This window comes from Halichoerus grypus, chromosome 15 (assembly GCF_964656455.1).
Source record: "Halichoerus grypus chromosome 15, mHalGry1.hap1.1, whole genome shotgun sequence".
Taxonomy (NCBI): domain Eukaryota; kingdom Metazoa; phylum Chordata; class Mammalia; order Carnivora; family Phocidae; genus Halichoerus; species Halichoerus grypus.
This window is the reverse complement of record NC_135726.1, coordinates 53,449,492-53,462,150: the sequence shown is the minus strand read 5'-3', so window position 1 is coordinate 53,462,150 and position 12,659 is coordinate 53,449,492. Positions and strand designations below refer to the sequence as shown.

The 12,659-nt window shown below is 60.8% G+C and overlaps 1 protein-coding gene across 3 annotated transcripts; it reads right to left on the bottom strand.

Annotated features, from left to right (window-relative positions):
* Window positions 1-2,719: 2,719 nt before the first annotated feature.
* On the bottom strand, window positions 2,720-11,233 carry CYTH2 (cytohesin 2). 3 transcript variants are annotated; one of them, XM_078063534.1, is made up of 13 exons: window positions 11,016-11,233; window positions 10,031-10,178; window positions 9,875-9,941; window positions 8,720-8,838; window positions 7,623-7,703; window positions 7,015-7,127; window positions 6,781-6,929; window positions 6,185-6,296; window positions 5,575-5,667; window positions 4,226-4,302; window positions 3,341-3,412; window positions 3,087-3,241; window positions 2,720-2,998 (listed from the first exon to the last, which is right to left on the bottom strand). In XM_078063534.1, the coding sequence occupies exons 1-13, from the start codon at window positions 11,032-11,034 to the stop codon at window positions 2,911-2,913; spliced, it is 1,293 nt and encodes a 430-aa protein (XP_077919660.1). In that variant the 5' UTR covers window positions 11,035-11,233; the 3' UTR covers window positions 2,720-2,910. The 3 variants fall into 3 exon arrangements, with proteins under 3 accessions (XP_077919660.1, XP_035955480.1, XP_035955471.1); XM_036099587.2 differs by lacking the exon at window positions 5,575-5,667 and having other exon boundaries at window positions 11,016-11,232; XM_036099578.2 differs by lacking the exons at window positions 5,575-5,667; window positions 11,016-11,233 and adding an exon at window positions 10,479-10,630.
* Window positions 11,234-12,659: the final 1,426 nt, after the last annotated feature.

The window sequence follows — 12,659 nt, the reverse complement described above, 5'->3', positions numbered from 1 at the left end:
AAGTCAGGAGGCTTAAGCCACAGACAGCACCTCAGCTCTGGAGGCTAGAATCCAAGATCAAGGATCAGTTCCTTCTGAGGCTGTGAAGGAGACTCTGTTACAGGACTCGCCCCACTTCCGGTGGTTGGCCGGCAATCTTCGGTGCTCCTTAGTGTGTAGAAGCATCACCCCAATCTCTGCCTTTGCCTTCACAATCTTTCTCCGTGTGTGTGTGTCTGTGGGTCCAAAATTTCTCTGTGTAAGGACACTAGCCATATTGGATTAGTGCCCACATTAATGACCTCATCTTACCTGATTATCCGCAATGATCCGATTTCTAAATAAGACCACGTTCTGAGGTACCGGGGGTTAGCACTTCAACATCCTGATTTCAGGCCGATGTGATTCAACCTGTAACAAGGAGGCTGGGGACTTGGGGTCCTGGGAGAGGTGGGAGCTAGAATTCTCAGACTTTGGGGAGGAGGTGGATTTGGGGCAAAACTGAAGGACAACTTGGAGGTGACGAGCCTGGTTTGAACGTCCCACAGGCAATTCCAGCTTAAGTTGGCCAAACCAGAGCCACCAAGCCCCACCCCCACCCCCACAATTCCCTCTCTGACCGTCCCGATAAATGGCATTGCCATTCACCAGTTGCTCAAGCCAGAATCCCAGAGTTGGTCCAGCATTCAGTAAATCCCGCTGGCTCCTCTTCACGGGTCCACTTCTCTCCACCCGCTCAGCCCAGGGTAAAACTGCACGGCGACCTAACTCCCCTCCCTGCGGCTCACCCCCTCCTTTCCAAATTATTCTCCTGCAGCAGGCAGAGGCCCCTCCTACAGCCTCCATCCAAATACGTCATCTGCCTTCATTTGCCTTCTCCGCACCCTTGGATGGCTTCCATGAACTAAAAATACATCCGAAGTCCCTACCATGGCGGATTGGGCTCCAAATGATCAGGCCTATGCATCCCCTCTGACTCCCACGTCTTACCAACTTCCCTCCTCAATCACACCGTACAGGACACAAGCCTGCCGTCCGTTACTCCAACATACCAAGCCTTTTCCTGCCTCTGCTCCTGCTGTTCCCTGTGCCTGCAATGCCCTTCCAGGGCATCTTTGCTGAGCCAACTACTTCCCCCGCTAGTGGGCACTCAGTACCTATGGGTTCACTCCCTGGAGGAGGGCAGGATAAGGTGAGGGAGTGGTGGGACCCTCTATTTACCCAGAGACCTCATTTCTCCCTGGGCTGATGACCCCCATTTCCCTGGAAAGTTTGGAATAGAGAATCCCACTGCCTCATTTGGGAACTCCACTTCCCATCAGTGCCTAGGGGTTAAAGTGGCCAGGGCCTCTTTCCCCAACCTGCACACTAGGGTAGGAGACCGGGCTAAAGTAAACCCCGCATTGGAGCCTTGGGAAACTACAACTCCCAGGAGGCCTCGAGACTGGTTCTCCCGCGGACGGCGCTGGCAAGCTGCACGGCTTGCTGGGAATCGTAGTCCAAGGGTCGTGCGGGGAGAGGAACGCCACCTCCGAGGACAGCAGTGTTGCCATAGCGCTCCGGGAGAGGGGGCAGTGTGCTGGGAGCAGGCGAATGCCTGGGGCCCAGGGCAGAGCCAGGCCCAAGGCCCAAGATTCCCACACCACCAGGAGCACTCAATTAGGGGTTCGACCCTTTGAAGACACAGCATGTGGGAGGGAGGAAATGCAATTGGGCACCCCTGCGGGGGCAGGCTTCCAGTTCCGGGCTGGTCCTGGGACCTGTCCAAAGTCCTGGTTTCGCGCACTCAAGTCTCCACTGCAGATTTGGGCATAGGTGACCCGGGGTCTCCCACCCTGCCAACCCACCCCCCTCAGGATCTCTGTGCCTTTGTTCTTTGGGGACGCCAAGCATATCCCAAGCTGGAGGGCCAAGGGGAACAGGCCTGGACCTGGGGCTCAGGGGTACCCCACCCCTCAAGCCTTCGCCCTCTAGGAAAGGAGTCCGCACACTTCAGAGGCTGATTCCCAGGACAGGAGACATAACGCGGGTTCCCAGAGCTATCCTTGCTTGGTGTAAAATGTCCTCCAGACGACCAGCCGCTGGTGGCTAAGAAACGGGCCAGATGGCCCCACAGTCCCCTACCCCCACCCACCGCTCCCATCCAGCCCCCGTCTGACACCAGCTACCTCTTGCCAAGCCCCGGGGACAGCCCAGCGGCAAGGCCTTCCGCCTTCTCTTTTCCGGGCTCATCCGCCCCATGTGCTCCCCGAGTAGATCCCCCCACAGCTCGATCAGCTCTCTAGTTTTCACACTCAAAGCGCCGGCCCAGCTCGCAACCCCATCAGCTACTATCTGCCGCTCCTCCCGGACCACGAGCCCAGTGAGAGCAACGAGGGAGGACCAGCACCTGCCCGGCTCCTGGCCGTCAAGTCGCATCTGGAATGAATGCTAGGCCTCGCCCCAAAACCTCTGCCTGCCCGCACGCTCAATGCCATGCAATTCTAACTCCACACCGACTGCTGCCCCACTGAACGTCTCCCTTACTCCAGCCCCGCAGGCTCGGGGTGAAACCCGAAGGGACGGACGTGGGAAGCCCCCACTCGGCTGCAGCCTCTGCCGACATCCGTCCCTCACGCACGGGGACAGCCCGCAGCAGAGACCGGTGGCTCCTGGCCCCGCTCATGTGTGGGCTGCCCGGGGGGCTACGCCACGCACCTCAGCCCTGTCAACCCTGAGAAAGGAGGGGTCCCAGGCCGCGAGTGGTTAAATAATTAATAAGATTACCAACAGTGTGTTAATTACAAATAACGAGAGAGGAGCTAGAGGTGGTGAATTTTCCAAACAGAGAACCAGGATTGGAGAACCAGGATCCGCAGCCCCGGGGCCCAGGGGTCCGGCCACCCGGGTGGGGCAGCTCCGTAATAAATAATGGGGTTGGGGGGCGGGGGGTCAGGGCTGCTCCTGCTTCTTCTTGACAGAAATCCGCTTCTTCCTTGCTGCCAGCATCTCATAGAAGGGGTCCACACTCACGGCTGCCCTGCAGAAGGGGAGGGTACCAGGGTGAGGGCCAAGGAGCCCAGGCCCCGGCCCCCTCCCTGCCCGAGGACCCCAGAGCCTGGGCTCACTGGATGGACTTGATCCACTCCTCCTTCTCCTCCTGGGTCGGGGCCGAGATCCGGTACACCATGTGGTTCCCCTCAACCACCCGGCCGTCCGCCTCCGTTTTACAGGCCTTGATGAGCTGCCCCTTGTTGTTGGGGATGTAAAGCTCAAAGCAGTTCTGGGGAGACACGAGAGCAGAGGAACGGCAGGTAGGAGCGGCCCTGGGACCAGAGGCGGCCCCCCACCGCGGCAGGCAGGGATATGGAGAGGGCCTTACCGGTTTTCGGGGGTCATCCACTTCTCGGATGCTCAGATTCTCCAGGGGGATAATTCCGCGGGGTTCCTTGTCCTTAAGGAACAAGTGGGACAGGACTCAGACTCCCCAATTCTTGCCCAGCCCCTCCTCCAGAACCCCAGCAACGTCTGTGGTTCAAGCCACGGATTCGTGGTACTTTGTCACAGCAGTCCTAGTGCACTGATGCAGCCCTCCTCCCCCAGACCCAAGAGTCCCGGCCCCAGCCCCCTCCTCCCTCAGACCTGGGAGTCCAGACCCCCAACCACCTCCTCCCTCAGACCCGGGAGTCCTGGCCCCCAGCCGCCTCCTCCCTCAGACCTGGGAGTCCTGACCCCCCAGCCGCCTCCTTCCTCAGACCCGGGAGTCCAGACCCCCAGCCACCTCCTCCCTCAGACCCGGGAGTCCAGACCCCCAGCCACCTCCTCCCTCAGACCCCGGCGTCCCGGCCCCAGCCCCTCCTCCCTCAGACCTGGGAGTCCAGACCCCCAACCACCTCCTCCCTCAGACCCGGGAGTCCTGGCCCCCAGCCGCCTCCTCCCTCAGACCTGGGAGTCCTGACCCCCCAGCCGCCTCCTCCCTCAGACCCGGGAGTCCAGACCCCCAGCCACCTCCTCCCTCAGACCCGGGAGTCCAGACCCCCAGCCACCTCCTCCCTCAGACCCCGGCGTCCCGGCCCCAGCCCCCTCTTCCCTCAGACCCGGGAGTCTCTGCCCCCAGCCCTCTCCTCCCTCAGACCCAGATATCCTGGCCCCCAGGCCCTCAGACCCAGATGTCCCGGCCCTCAGGCCCTCCTCCCTCAGAGCCCGGGCACCTGACCCCCAGCCCCTCCTCCCAGTGCCCCAGAGCGAAGCCCAGCCCTGCCCTCACCGTGGTGTACTCAAAATAGTAGAGGCAGTTGTCTGTGAGGATAAACCAGCGCCGCTTCCACGTCTTCACCCGGCCCCCTGAAAGGGAAGGGGTGGGAGGGGGCCTGGGCTCAACAGGGGGACAGGGCCTCTGGGAGGACAGGGAGGGGACTGAGAGGCAGAGCGAGCGCAGGGAAGGCGGGGCTGGCGGGGCCTAGGACAAAGCAGTGTGTGGGAAGAGAGACAAGCAGGGACAGGAGGTTTTTGGGCCCCAGGAGCCCGCCCACCCCCAGCATGGGGTTGCACGCTTTCTAAGCCTGTCTGTCTGTCAGCCCGGTGGGGCCCCCCCCAGAGTCCAAGTCCCCAGCCCCCTCCTGTGGGCCCGAGGCCGGGGCAGCCCCCTCCCCTGATGTCAGGCCGGGCAGCAAGGACGGGCAGCGTACCTACCTCCTGGGGCAGACAGCGAGAAAGCAGGCAGGACCAGGCGAGGAGAGGGGAAGGCAGGAGAATGGGGTGCCCCCAGAAGCCGCAGGCAACAGAAACAGGGTGGGCAAGGGCAGGAAAGCACAGGGGGTGGGACAGACACGGAAACAGCAGAGAGGAACACGCAGAGATGGAGGAAGGGAAGGAGGGGGGAAGAGAAGGAAGAAAACCAGTTACATCGACATGACCCTCTCCCTCCTGGGGAGGCCGCAGATCAGTGCCCGGCTCCAGCCCGCCCCCCAGGACAGGTCCTCGGTCAGGAGGGCCCCCCACTGCCATGGGGAAGAGATCGTCCCAAAGGGAGAAGACAAAACCCCCGGTTGTTTGGTCCGAAGTGGCTGGGTGACCTCAGGACCACCTCTTGCCCTCTCTGGACCCCAGTCCGCAAACCCACTTGCGTCCACACCTTCCTGCTTCAAGGTGACCTGCTCTGGGGTTCCCCGTAGTCCCTGAAGGATCAGACCGTGACAGCAAGAATGGCTTTCATTAAGCATCTCTGCGACCACGGCCTCCAACCACCCTCTGCTACGCGTCAGCACTTGAAGGAGGAGGTGGCCCTCTCTCTGACCGCACGGAGTGGAAAGCTACACTCGGTCGGAGATGTGGGGCCAAGGCCGCCCCTGCCCGGGGACTGCTGCACAGTGACTGAGCCTCAGTGTCCTCTTCCGGGAAATGGGAAGCATCCCCGCAGATGGAAAGGTCTGCCGGCAAGCCCGCTTTCCTGCCCTCTCCCGGCTCGGGGCACCAGAGGCCTCTACGGAATCTAAGGGTCCCCCAACCCATCTGCCTCCCCTTGGAGCTGATGCAGGTATCTGTCCCCACCCCCACCCCCAGCCACCCACTGCCTCTCCGCTCCAAGGCCGCACCGAGCACTCCCATGGCACCTACCATTACGGCGCAGGGCCCCCAGCCAGCAGCTTGCAACCTCGGCTCTGCCCCGGAAGGCGGCCGGGGAGCTTTCAACACGACTGACCGCCCATCCTGCCCCAGAAATCCTGGCTTTGTGAGTCTGTGGCTTGGCCGTCAAGGTTTTAAAAGCCCCCCGGTGAATCTCTCCCGTGAAGCCAGAGATGAGAACCCCTCCCAAACCTCAGATAACCCCCACGAAAGGGGCACCTGCTTGACCCCTGTTAACTTCTCCGGAATCTGCCGGCGCTCCGTGTTTCCGGGTGGATCGGCCCCACCCCACCCATTCCAGTCCAGCCGGGGACTCTGAATTCATAAGCACAGAGCCTGGCATTTAGTCAGTGCTCCCTAACGCCTACCCTATGCCCACGGGTATTTATGGGGCCCCTCCTCTGTGCCCGTGCTCGGGCCCAGCACACAAGCCTAATCTTGTTTTCAGCCCCATTTTGCTGATGGGGCAACTTAAGGTTCAGAGAGATCAAATCATTTGCCTAAGATCATACAGCAGGTGCACGTGGCAGCCAAGTCCAGAGCCCGGGGCCCCCTAACTTCCCCCTGCAGAGGCAGCCAGCGGGGTCAGGAGGGGACGTACCCAGCTTAAGGAGCCAGCCCTCCCGATCCGGGTTGAAGAAGGTGTGGGTCAGGTCATTCCCATCATCCTCAGGAATCTTGAAGGGCTCATTTCGGATGCTGTCGTAGAGGTTCTGGGGGGCGAAGGTGCAGTCAGCAACTCCAGGTCCCAGGGACCCTCCCGGGGTGACCTGGCCATGGTGGGGGGGCTCCAACAGCCAGGGAGGCAATGGGACCACGGGAGGAGCGGCCCTGGGAGGAGGCAGAAGGGTGGAGGGAGCCCCGGGGAGCAGAGAGAGGAGGAGAGAAAGAAAAGATGCAGAGTTGCAGCGGCCTGCAAAGTTCTTGAGAGAGATGGACAGACGGAGAATCAGATGGACCGAGATCCCGAAAAAGCCAGAGGGCCAGAGAGAGACAGAAAAAAGAAACAGAGATGAAGACTGAGGTAGGCCCGGGAGCGAAGGAAGAGAAAAGAACCAGACAGGTTAGCATGACCGCACTCGCCAGCTCGGGCAGCGGGAGACACACGGGGAGGAGGGCCCGGGGCACGGGGAGGGACGGCGCTGGGCGGGCGGGGGGTGGGGGGGGGACTGTACGGAGGGGAAGAGGGGGCCTGACCCTGAGCAGCTCCTCGGGCAGGTCCCCACCCTCGTTGATGCCCCGGTTCATGGCCACGAAGCGCTCCAGGCCCGGCTTGTCCCGGACGTTGGGATTGTGAAGGCTGGTGTTCAGCATGATCACGGCGAAGGACAGCACGTAGCACGTGTCTGCATCAGACAGTCAGGGGGTGACGACACAGGGAGGTGGGCCCCTGGCCCCTCCTTCCCAGGCCCCAGGAGTCCGGGCCCCCACCTGTGGACTGGAAGACCCCGGGGTTGCACAGGCAGTATCGCTGGGCAAAGGCCTCCATCATCCGGTCAATCTTCTGGGCCTCTCCGGGGAGGCGAAAGCTCCAGAGAAACTGCCTGCATTAGAGAGGAGCTGGGGGTGGGTGCCAGGACCGGAAGAACCCCCCTCCCCGCTCTCGGTCCGTGTGTCAGGAGCCAGCCGGTAACAGCCTCGTGGCCTCAGCAGTTGTCTCGGGTATGGATCCAAGCTGACCCACAAGCACTGGCCGTGGGACTTGGGGCGAATTTATACAGAAAAAAACCTTTCTTTCTTTCAAGTTTGCTAAACAAGTCTGCCAGGGGCTTCTTTTGCCACACAAAAGGAGGCTCTAGAGACAGCAATGCCAACATAGTGGCAAGCACAACCCAAAGAGAGAGAAAACTGACCTTCTGACACCATTTGAACACCTGGATACAGCTATGCCTGAAGCAGGCCCTACCACGGACTTCTGTGTTCCATGAGACAATCGAGTCCCTAGTTTTTGTTTCTGTTTTTATTCTGAGTAGGGTTCAGCAGTTGTAAAGAGAGCCCTGGCAGGTACATCCCTGCCCTTCCAACCCCATCCCTCTCACCTGAGGGCCTGCACCAGATTGAGGTCAGTAAATTCGTGCAGATCCACAAAGGCATGGAGCACTGCCAGGTTCAGCTCTTCCCTGAAGGGTGGACAGAGACAGAGTCATGCACAGGAAGGAGTCCGGGGAGGCTGGGGTGGGAGTGGACAGGAAGGGAACGCTGGGGGCAGAGTGGCTGCCTCTGGAGCCGGTGAAAATTTGAGCCTGGCGCCATCACAGGCCTGGCACCGGGACAGGAGGACTGAGAACACGCTCTTGGGAAGACCATCTGCTGCAAGGTCATCCCTGGTCTAGCTGAACCTTTGTCATCAAGGGAAACCCAGCAAACGTGCTCTACCTGCTATCACCTCCCTGCTGACCCCCAAGTTCTGCAGACGTCCAGAAACGGCCCCCATCTACCCCAGGCAATCCCCCCGCAGCCCAGCTGTTCACAGAACAATCCCCACACCACCAGCTGTCCCCAGATGGTCCCTGGACATCTACAGAGGGCTACCACCTCCCCGCGATGTTCAGACAGTCCCCCACATACCCCAGATGTCCCCACAATCCCCAGACGACCAGATAGTCCTGATACAAGCCAGATGTCCAGAAAGTCCCACACACCCCAGATGTCCACACAATCCCTAAGCAACCCAGACATCCCAATGGTCTTGTGCACCTCACATGTTCAGATCACCCCCGATGTCCACAAATCCCTAGGTACCCCAAATGTCCACAGAAAATCCTCATGCGCCAGACGTCCATGGGTCCCCATGCTCCCTGACAATCCCCATACTCCCTAGCTGTCTATGTAGTTCCCATGCATGCCAGTTGTCTACACGATTCTCACACCCCCACAATGCTCACAGCTGTTCTCCGCTGTCTTCACACCTAAGTGGATGGGCCCCGACTTTCCAGGTGTCCACAGATTCCCATGCCCCCCCCCCCCGATGATCAGACAGCCCCAAGTTCAGGCTTCCACAGACCCCTCCATCAGTCCATTTCTGTCACAATCCAGTCAGAAGGCTGGTCTATCAGGGCCTCTCCTCGGGAGAGGAAGCTGGCAGTAAGGGCAGGAGCTGGGCGCAGGGGACTATGGGAGCTAGGTGGGGTCTCACCTCTCCCCCAGGTAGTCCCCGATGGCTGTCTTGTTCAGGCCCTCGCCCTTGTACAGGAAGCGGGCGATCTCCTCGGGTGTGTTCTGCAGAAGTTCATTCTCCACCAAAAACTGGATCCCCTGGTGGGTGGGGGCCGGGTCTCAGCCCTGACAGCCAGAAAGCCCTGCCCCCCACCTCCCCAGGGACCTCAGCATCCACACCCACCCCCGCCCTCAACAGAACTGGCCAGGTTTTGTTTTCAGGCTTCACTCAGGTCCTTAAATACCGGCCCTCCCACCTCAGAGCCTTTGCACCTACTGTGCCCTCTGCCTTTGCCTGGTTAGTCAAGCACCAAGAGCAGGGTCCCGCAAGGAACAGGAGCCCAATGAGTTTGTTGAACGTCTGACAAACTGCCACTGCTTTGGCCCAGAAGAATAACATCTGGAACTGTTCGCGGACAGCAGTACATCGAGGGCTGTGAGGGCCGAGCCTCACGCCGGATGGGGTGTTCTCTGGCTCGCCCTGTGCCATGAAAGCTACATCTGACTCTGGAGTGGGGTATCCACGTCTTGGGGCTCGCCGAGGGCAAGGTAAGGTCAAGTCCTCTCTGGGGCTCCAGCGCTGCCTACGGCACAGGGGCAAGCCTGAGAGGGCCTCAGAGAATGGGAATGACCGAATGAACAAACATCTTTCTCCACCTGGTGAACACGGACTCGTCCTTCAAACTGGACCTGACTGTCCTCTCCTCAAGGAAGCCCTCCCTAACTTTACAAGGCTCCCACCGTGAGGGTCCACAGCCCTGGCAGCTCTCTGAAGTGGCCCTGGTCAAACCTCCTTTGCGCATGTCACCATCCGTGTTCCCTACCAGACTCGAGCTCCTCCTGAGCCCCTAGGTGGCCCCACAAGAGGGTCCAGAAACATGAACAGAAAGGGGAAGAGAGCCTCCCAGTCAGAGGACACAGCACGCGCAAAGGTCAGGAAGGCAGAATGCCTGGTGAGTGTTCAGAGAACAAATGGACAGCCTATATCTGAATGTGGGGATTAGGACCACATCTGTCCACCTTAAGTAGATCTTTAACTAGCACACTTCTGGAACCTAAAGGTGCCAGACCCCCACCCCCCCACCCCCGGGCCTGAAAATCGGCCTGATGGATCCCAGCCCTATGGCCCAAGCACCTTCTTGGGATCCATGTTGAACTTCTTCCTGCCCATTGCCATCTTCCGGTTCCGTTGCAAGGTCTTACTGCAGGAGAGAGCAGGGGATGGAGGCTCAATGCCTGGGCATCCCTGGCCTGGCCCCATTACCCCCAAGTTCCCCACCCCAGCCCTCACCTGCCCTCATTGGCCTCCAGACCCTCCACCTCGCTCATGGCTTCACTGAGCTCCTCCCGAAGGCGCTGGATCTCCACCAGCAGCTCTTGCTTCCGCCGCCGGATGTTCTCCAGCTCCATCCGCTCCTCCGGAGTCAGGTCTGGGGGCTCTGAGGGTAGGGTCAGGGGTTGGAGGTCAGTTCTGGGGACTGGGAGCCTGGATTCCTGCAATCTGGGGGAGGACAGGGCTGGGGCGGGCAGGACTAGATTGCAGGGGAGGATGAGGATGAGGGTTGGGCCTCCACTGTCTGCTGGAAGAAGAGGCTGGGGGTCTAGATTCCTCAACCCAGGGGAGGAAGGCCTGCGGATGTGGACACTTAAGTCCTGGGGGCGGACAGGGAGGCTAGGGGTCAGGACTCCTGAGTTTGAGGGAAAAGGGGGCTGGGAGGCCAAACTGGTGGGCCCATTACTTGGAAGGGGGCTGAGGCCTTGGTTTTCTGCCTCCATTCCTGGCGAGGTAACTGGGAGCTTGGGTGTCGGGACTCCTGGGTCCGTGGAAAGTAACTACGGCTGGGAAAGCTGTGGACAGCTCGTAAGAGTTGGGGTTGGGGGCGGGGCATCGAAGGCCCCCGCCCCCGCCTTAGCGGGATCTCTGCAGCCCCCAAGATTTCTCCCCACCCAACCGCCCCAGAAGCCCCCCTCCCGGCTCCCAGCAGGCACTGGGCTCGCCCGGCCCTTCCAGCGGGAATGGTTCCGCCCCGGCCTCGCCTCCACCGCTCCATCGCGCCCCCTCCCGCCGCCACCGGAAACAGGCTCGGCCCAAACAATGGCCTGGAACGCCCTGCTCTCGGGCCCCGCCGGAAGCCCGTCCCGCGCCCCACAAAAGCTAGGCGACGACGGGGCCGAAAGGCTCCGCGCGGCGCGCGCCGGGAGGGATGTTCGCGGCGGAACGTCGGGGTCGAAACGCTCCATCCGCTCCCAGCCGGCCCCGCCCCTCCCTGACCTACCATAGACACCGTCCTCCATGGCGGCTAGGAAGGCCCGCGGGGAGTCCGGGGCGGTCCCGCCGGTCGGGCCTGGATCCGCGTTGGCCCGCGGGCTCGGATGAGCCCGCTCAAACGCCCCGGGAGCCACCGCCGCCTCCTCAGCGCCAGTCCTCAGCGCTGAAAAGACTCTCCCTTCGCCTCCCAACCGCCCCGCCAATAGGGACCGCCCCTCGTTCTGACACCGTCCAATCCACGGAGGGCCCTCTCGTCTGCTCCGCCCCCGACCCCGAAGGATCGTCCTCCAGGGCCAATAGGCACACAAGGAGCAGACGTAGCACTGTCCGGTCGGAGCTAGACGGCCTGTGGGGCCAATCGGAGTCGGCCAGGGAGCCGGGCCCCGCCTCCGAAACAAAAGATGACATTTGGCTGGTGTGCCCGCCAATGAGAAGGCTCGGAAAGGAGTTGGATGGAGGTGGGACAATGCGCGAGCAGAGAGGATTGCGCCTGCGCAAGGGCACTGGGAGGATGCTAGTCCAATCCAGCCCCGCCTCTAGTAATAGGTTGCTGGGGAGCGGTACTTTGTTAGTCTCGTTGCCAGGGGGCGGTGCCACAACTGTCTGCTGTTTCCGGGAGCCACACCTCCTTGGCTGGCCAAGCAGGCTTTTGACCGCAGCGGTTGCCAGGCAACTGGGAACGGCTTTGGCCCGTCTTTTGGCCTCTGTCCTTCCGGTTCTGGCCCCTCTGATCTCCAGATCCTTTCCTTAACCCCTCTCAGGACTTTCCCGTCCACTTCAGCCTCTTGAGAGTCAAGGAGTGGTGAAACAAAAGACTTACTCTTTCTACGCTATTGGGGGTCTGTCATGGAGAATGGGACGTTAGGGGAAGGCCAAATATAGTGAAGGCTCCGCCTCCCTGGCGCCTTCTGCCTCTCAGGCCCCTCCCCCTCTCCCTCAAGCCCCTCCCCCTATAACAACTCCCACCTCTCTGGTTCCTTCCTTCCTCGCTCTCAAAGTCCCTTCCCTCCTCTGTGACTCCCCTCACTTCAGGTCCCCGCTCTTCTTAAACTCCTCCCTCCTCTCGGAGTCTCCCCACCCCGCTCCGCCCCAGCCTCTGATTTCCATTCCTTGCAGAAAAAGCAAGTGCCGGCCGCTGGCCCGGATGGAGTACCTGGGCATCCCTGTCATGGGCGGGTCCCTAACTGGGTCTCAGGTGGTGTCTGGGCCTTGTCCTCATTTCCCGTCCCTGGGCCAGGCAGGTGGGGGACAGACTCAGGGCCAGGACCTGGTTAAGCTGACAGATTAGACACGGAGCCTCTTAATCCCCTCCCTGACCTTTATGAGCGGCCCAGGCCTTGTCCTTCCCAGTGGGAAGCTAGGCTGTACCAGCTTTGGCCCACTCTCTTTCCTTCCAAACAGAACCCTCTTCCTGTCCCTTCACCCCCAACTTAACATCCTTCTCCATGTGTTTCCATTATCCCCGTCCCTACCCCCAGACACCTGCACTGGGAGAACTAGCTAATTAATCCCATCCGGTTATTAAGTGGGGATTTTGAAGGATAAAGGGAGGTGGGGAAGCCAGATGCAGGGACCTGGGTTGTTGCCGCACTGGGGCAAGCTAATGGGCAATGTCAGTGCCTGCCCGCAGTCCTGGGACACAGGTGGGAAT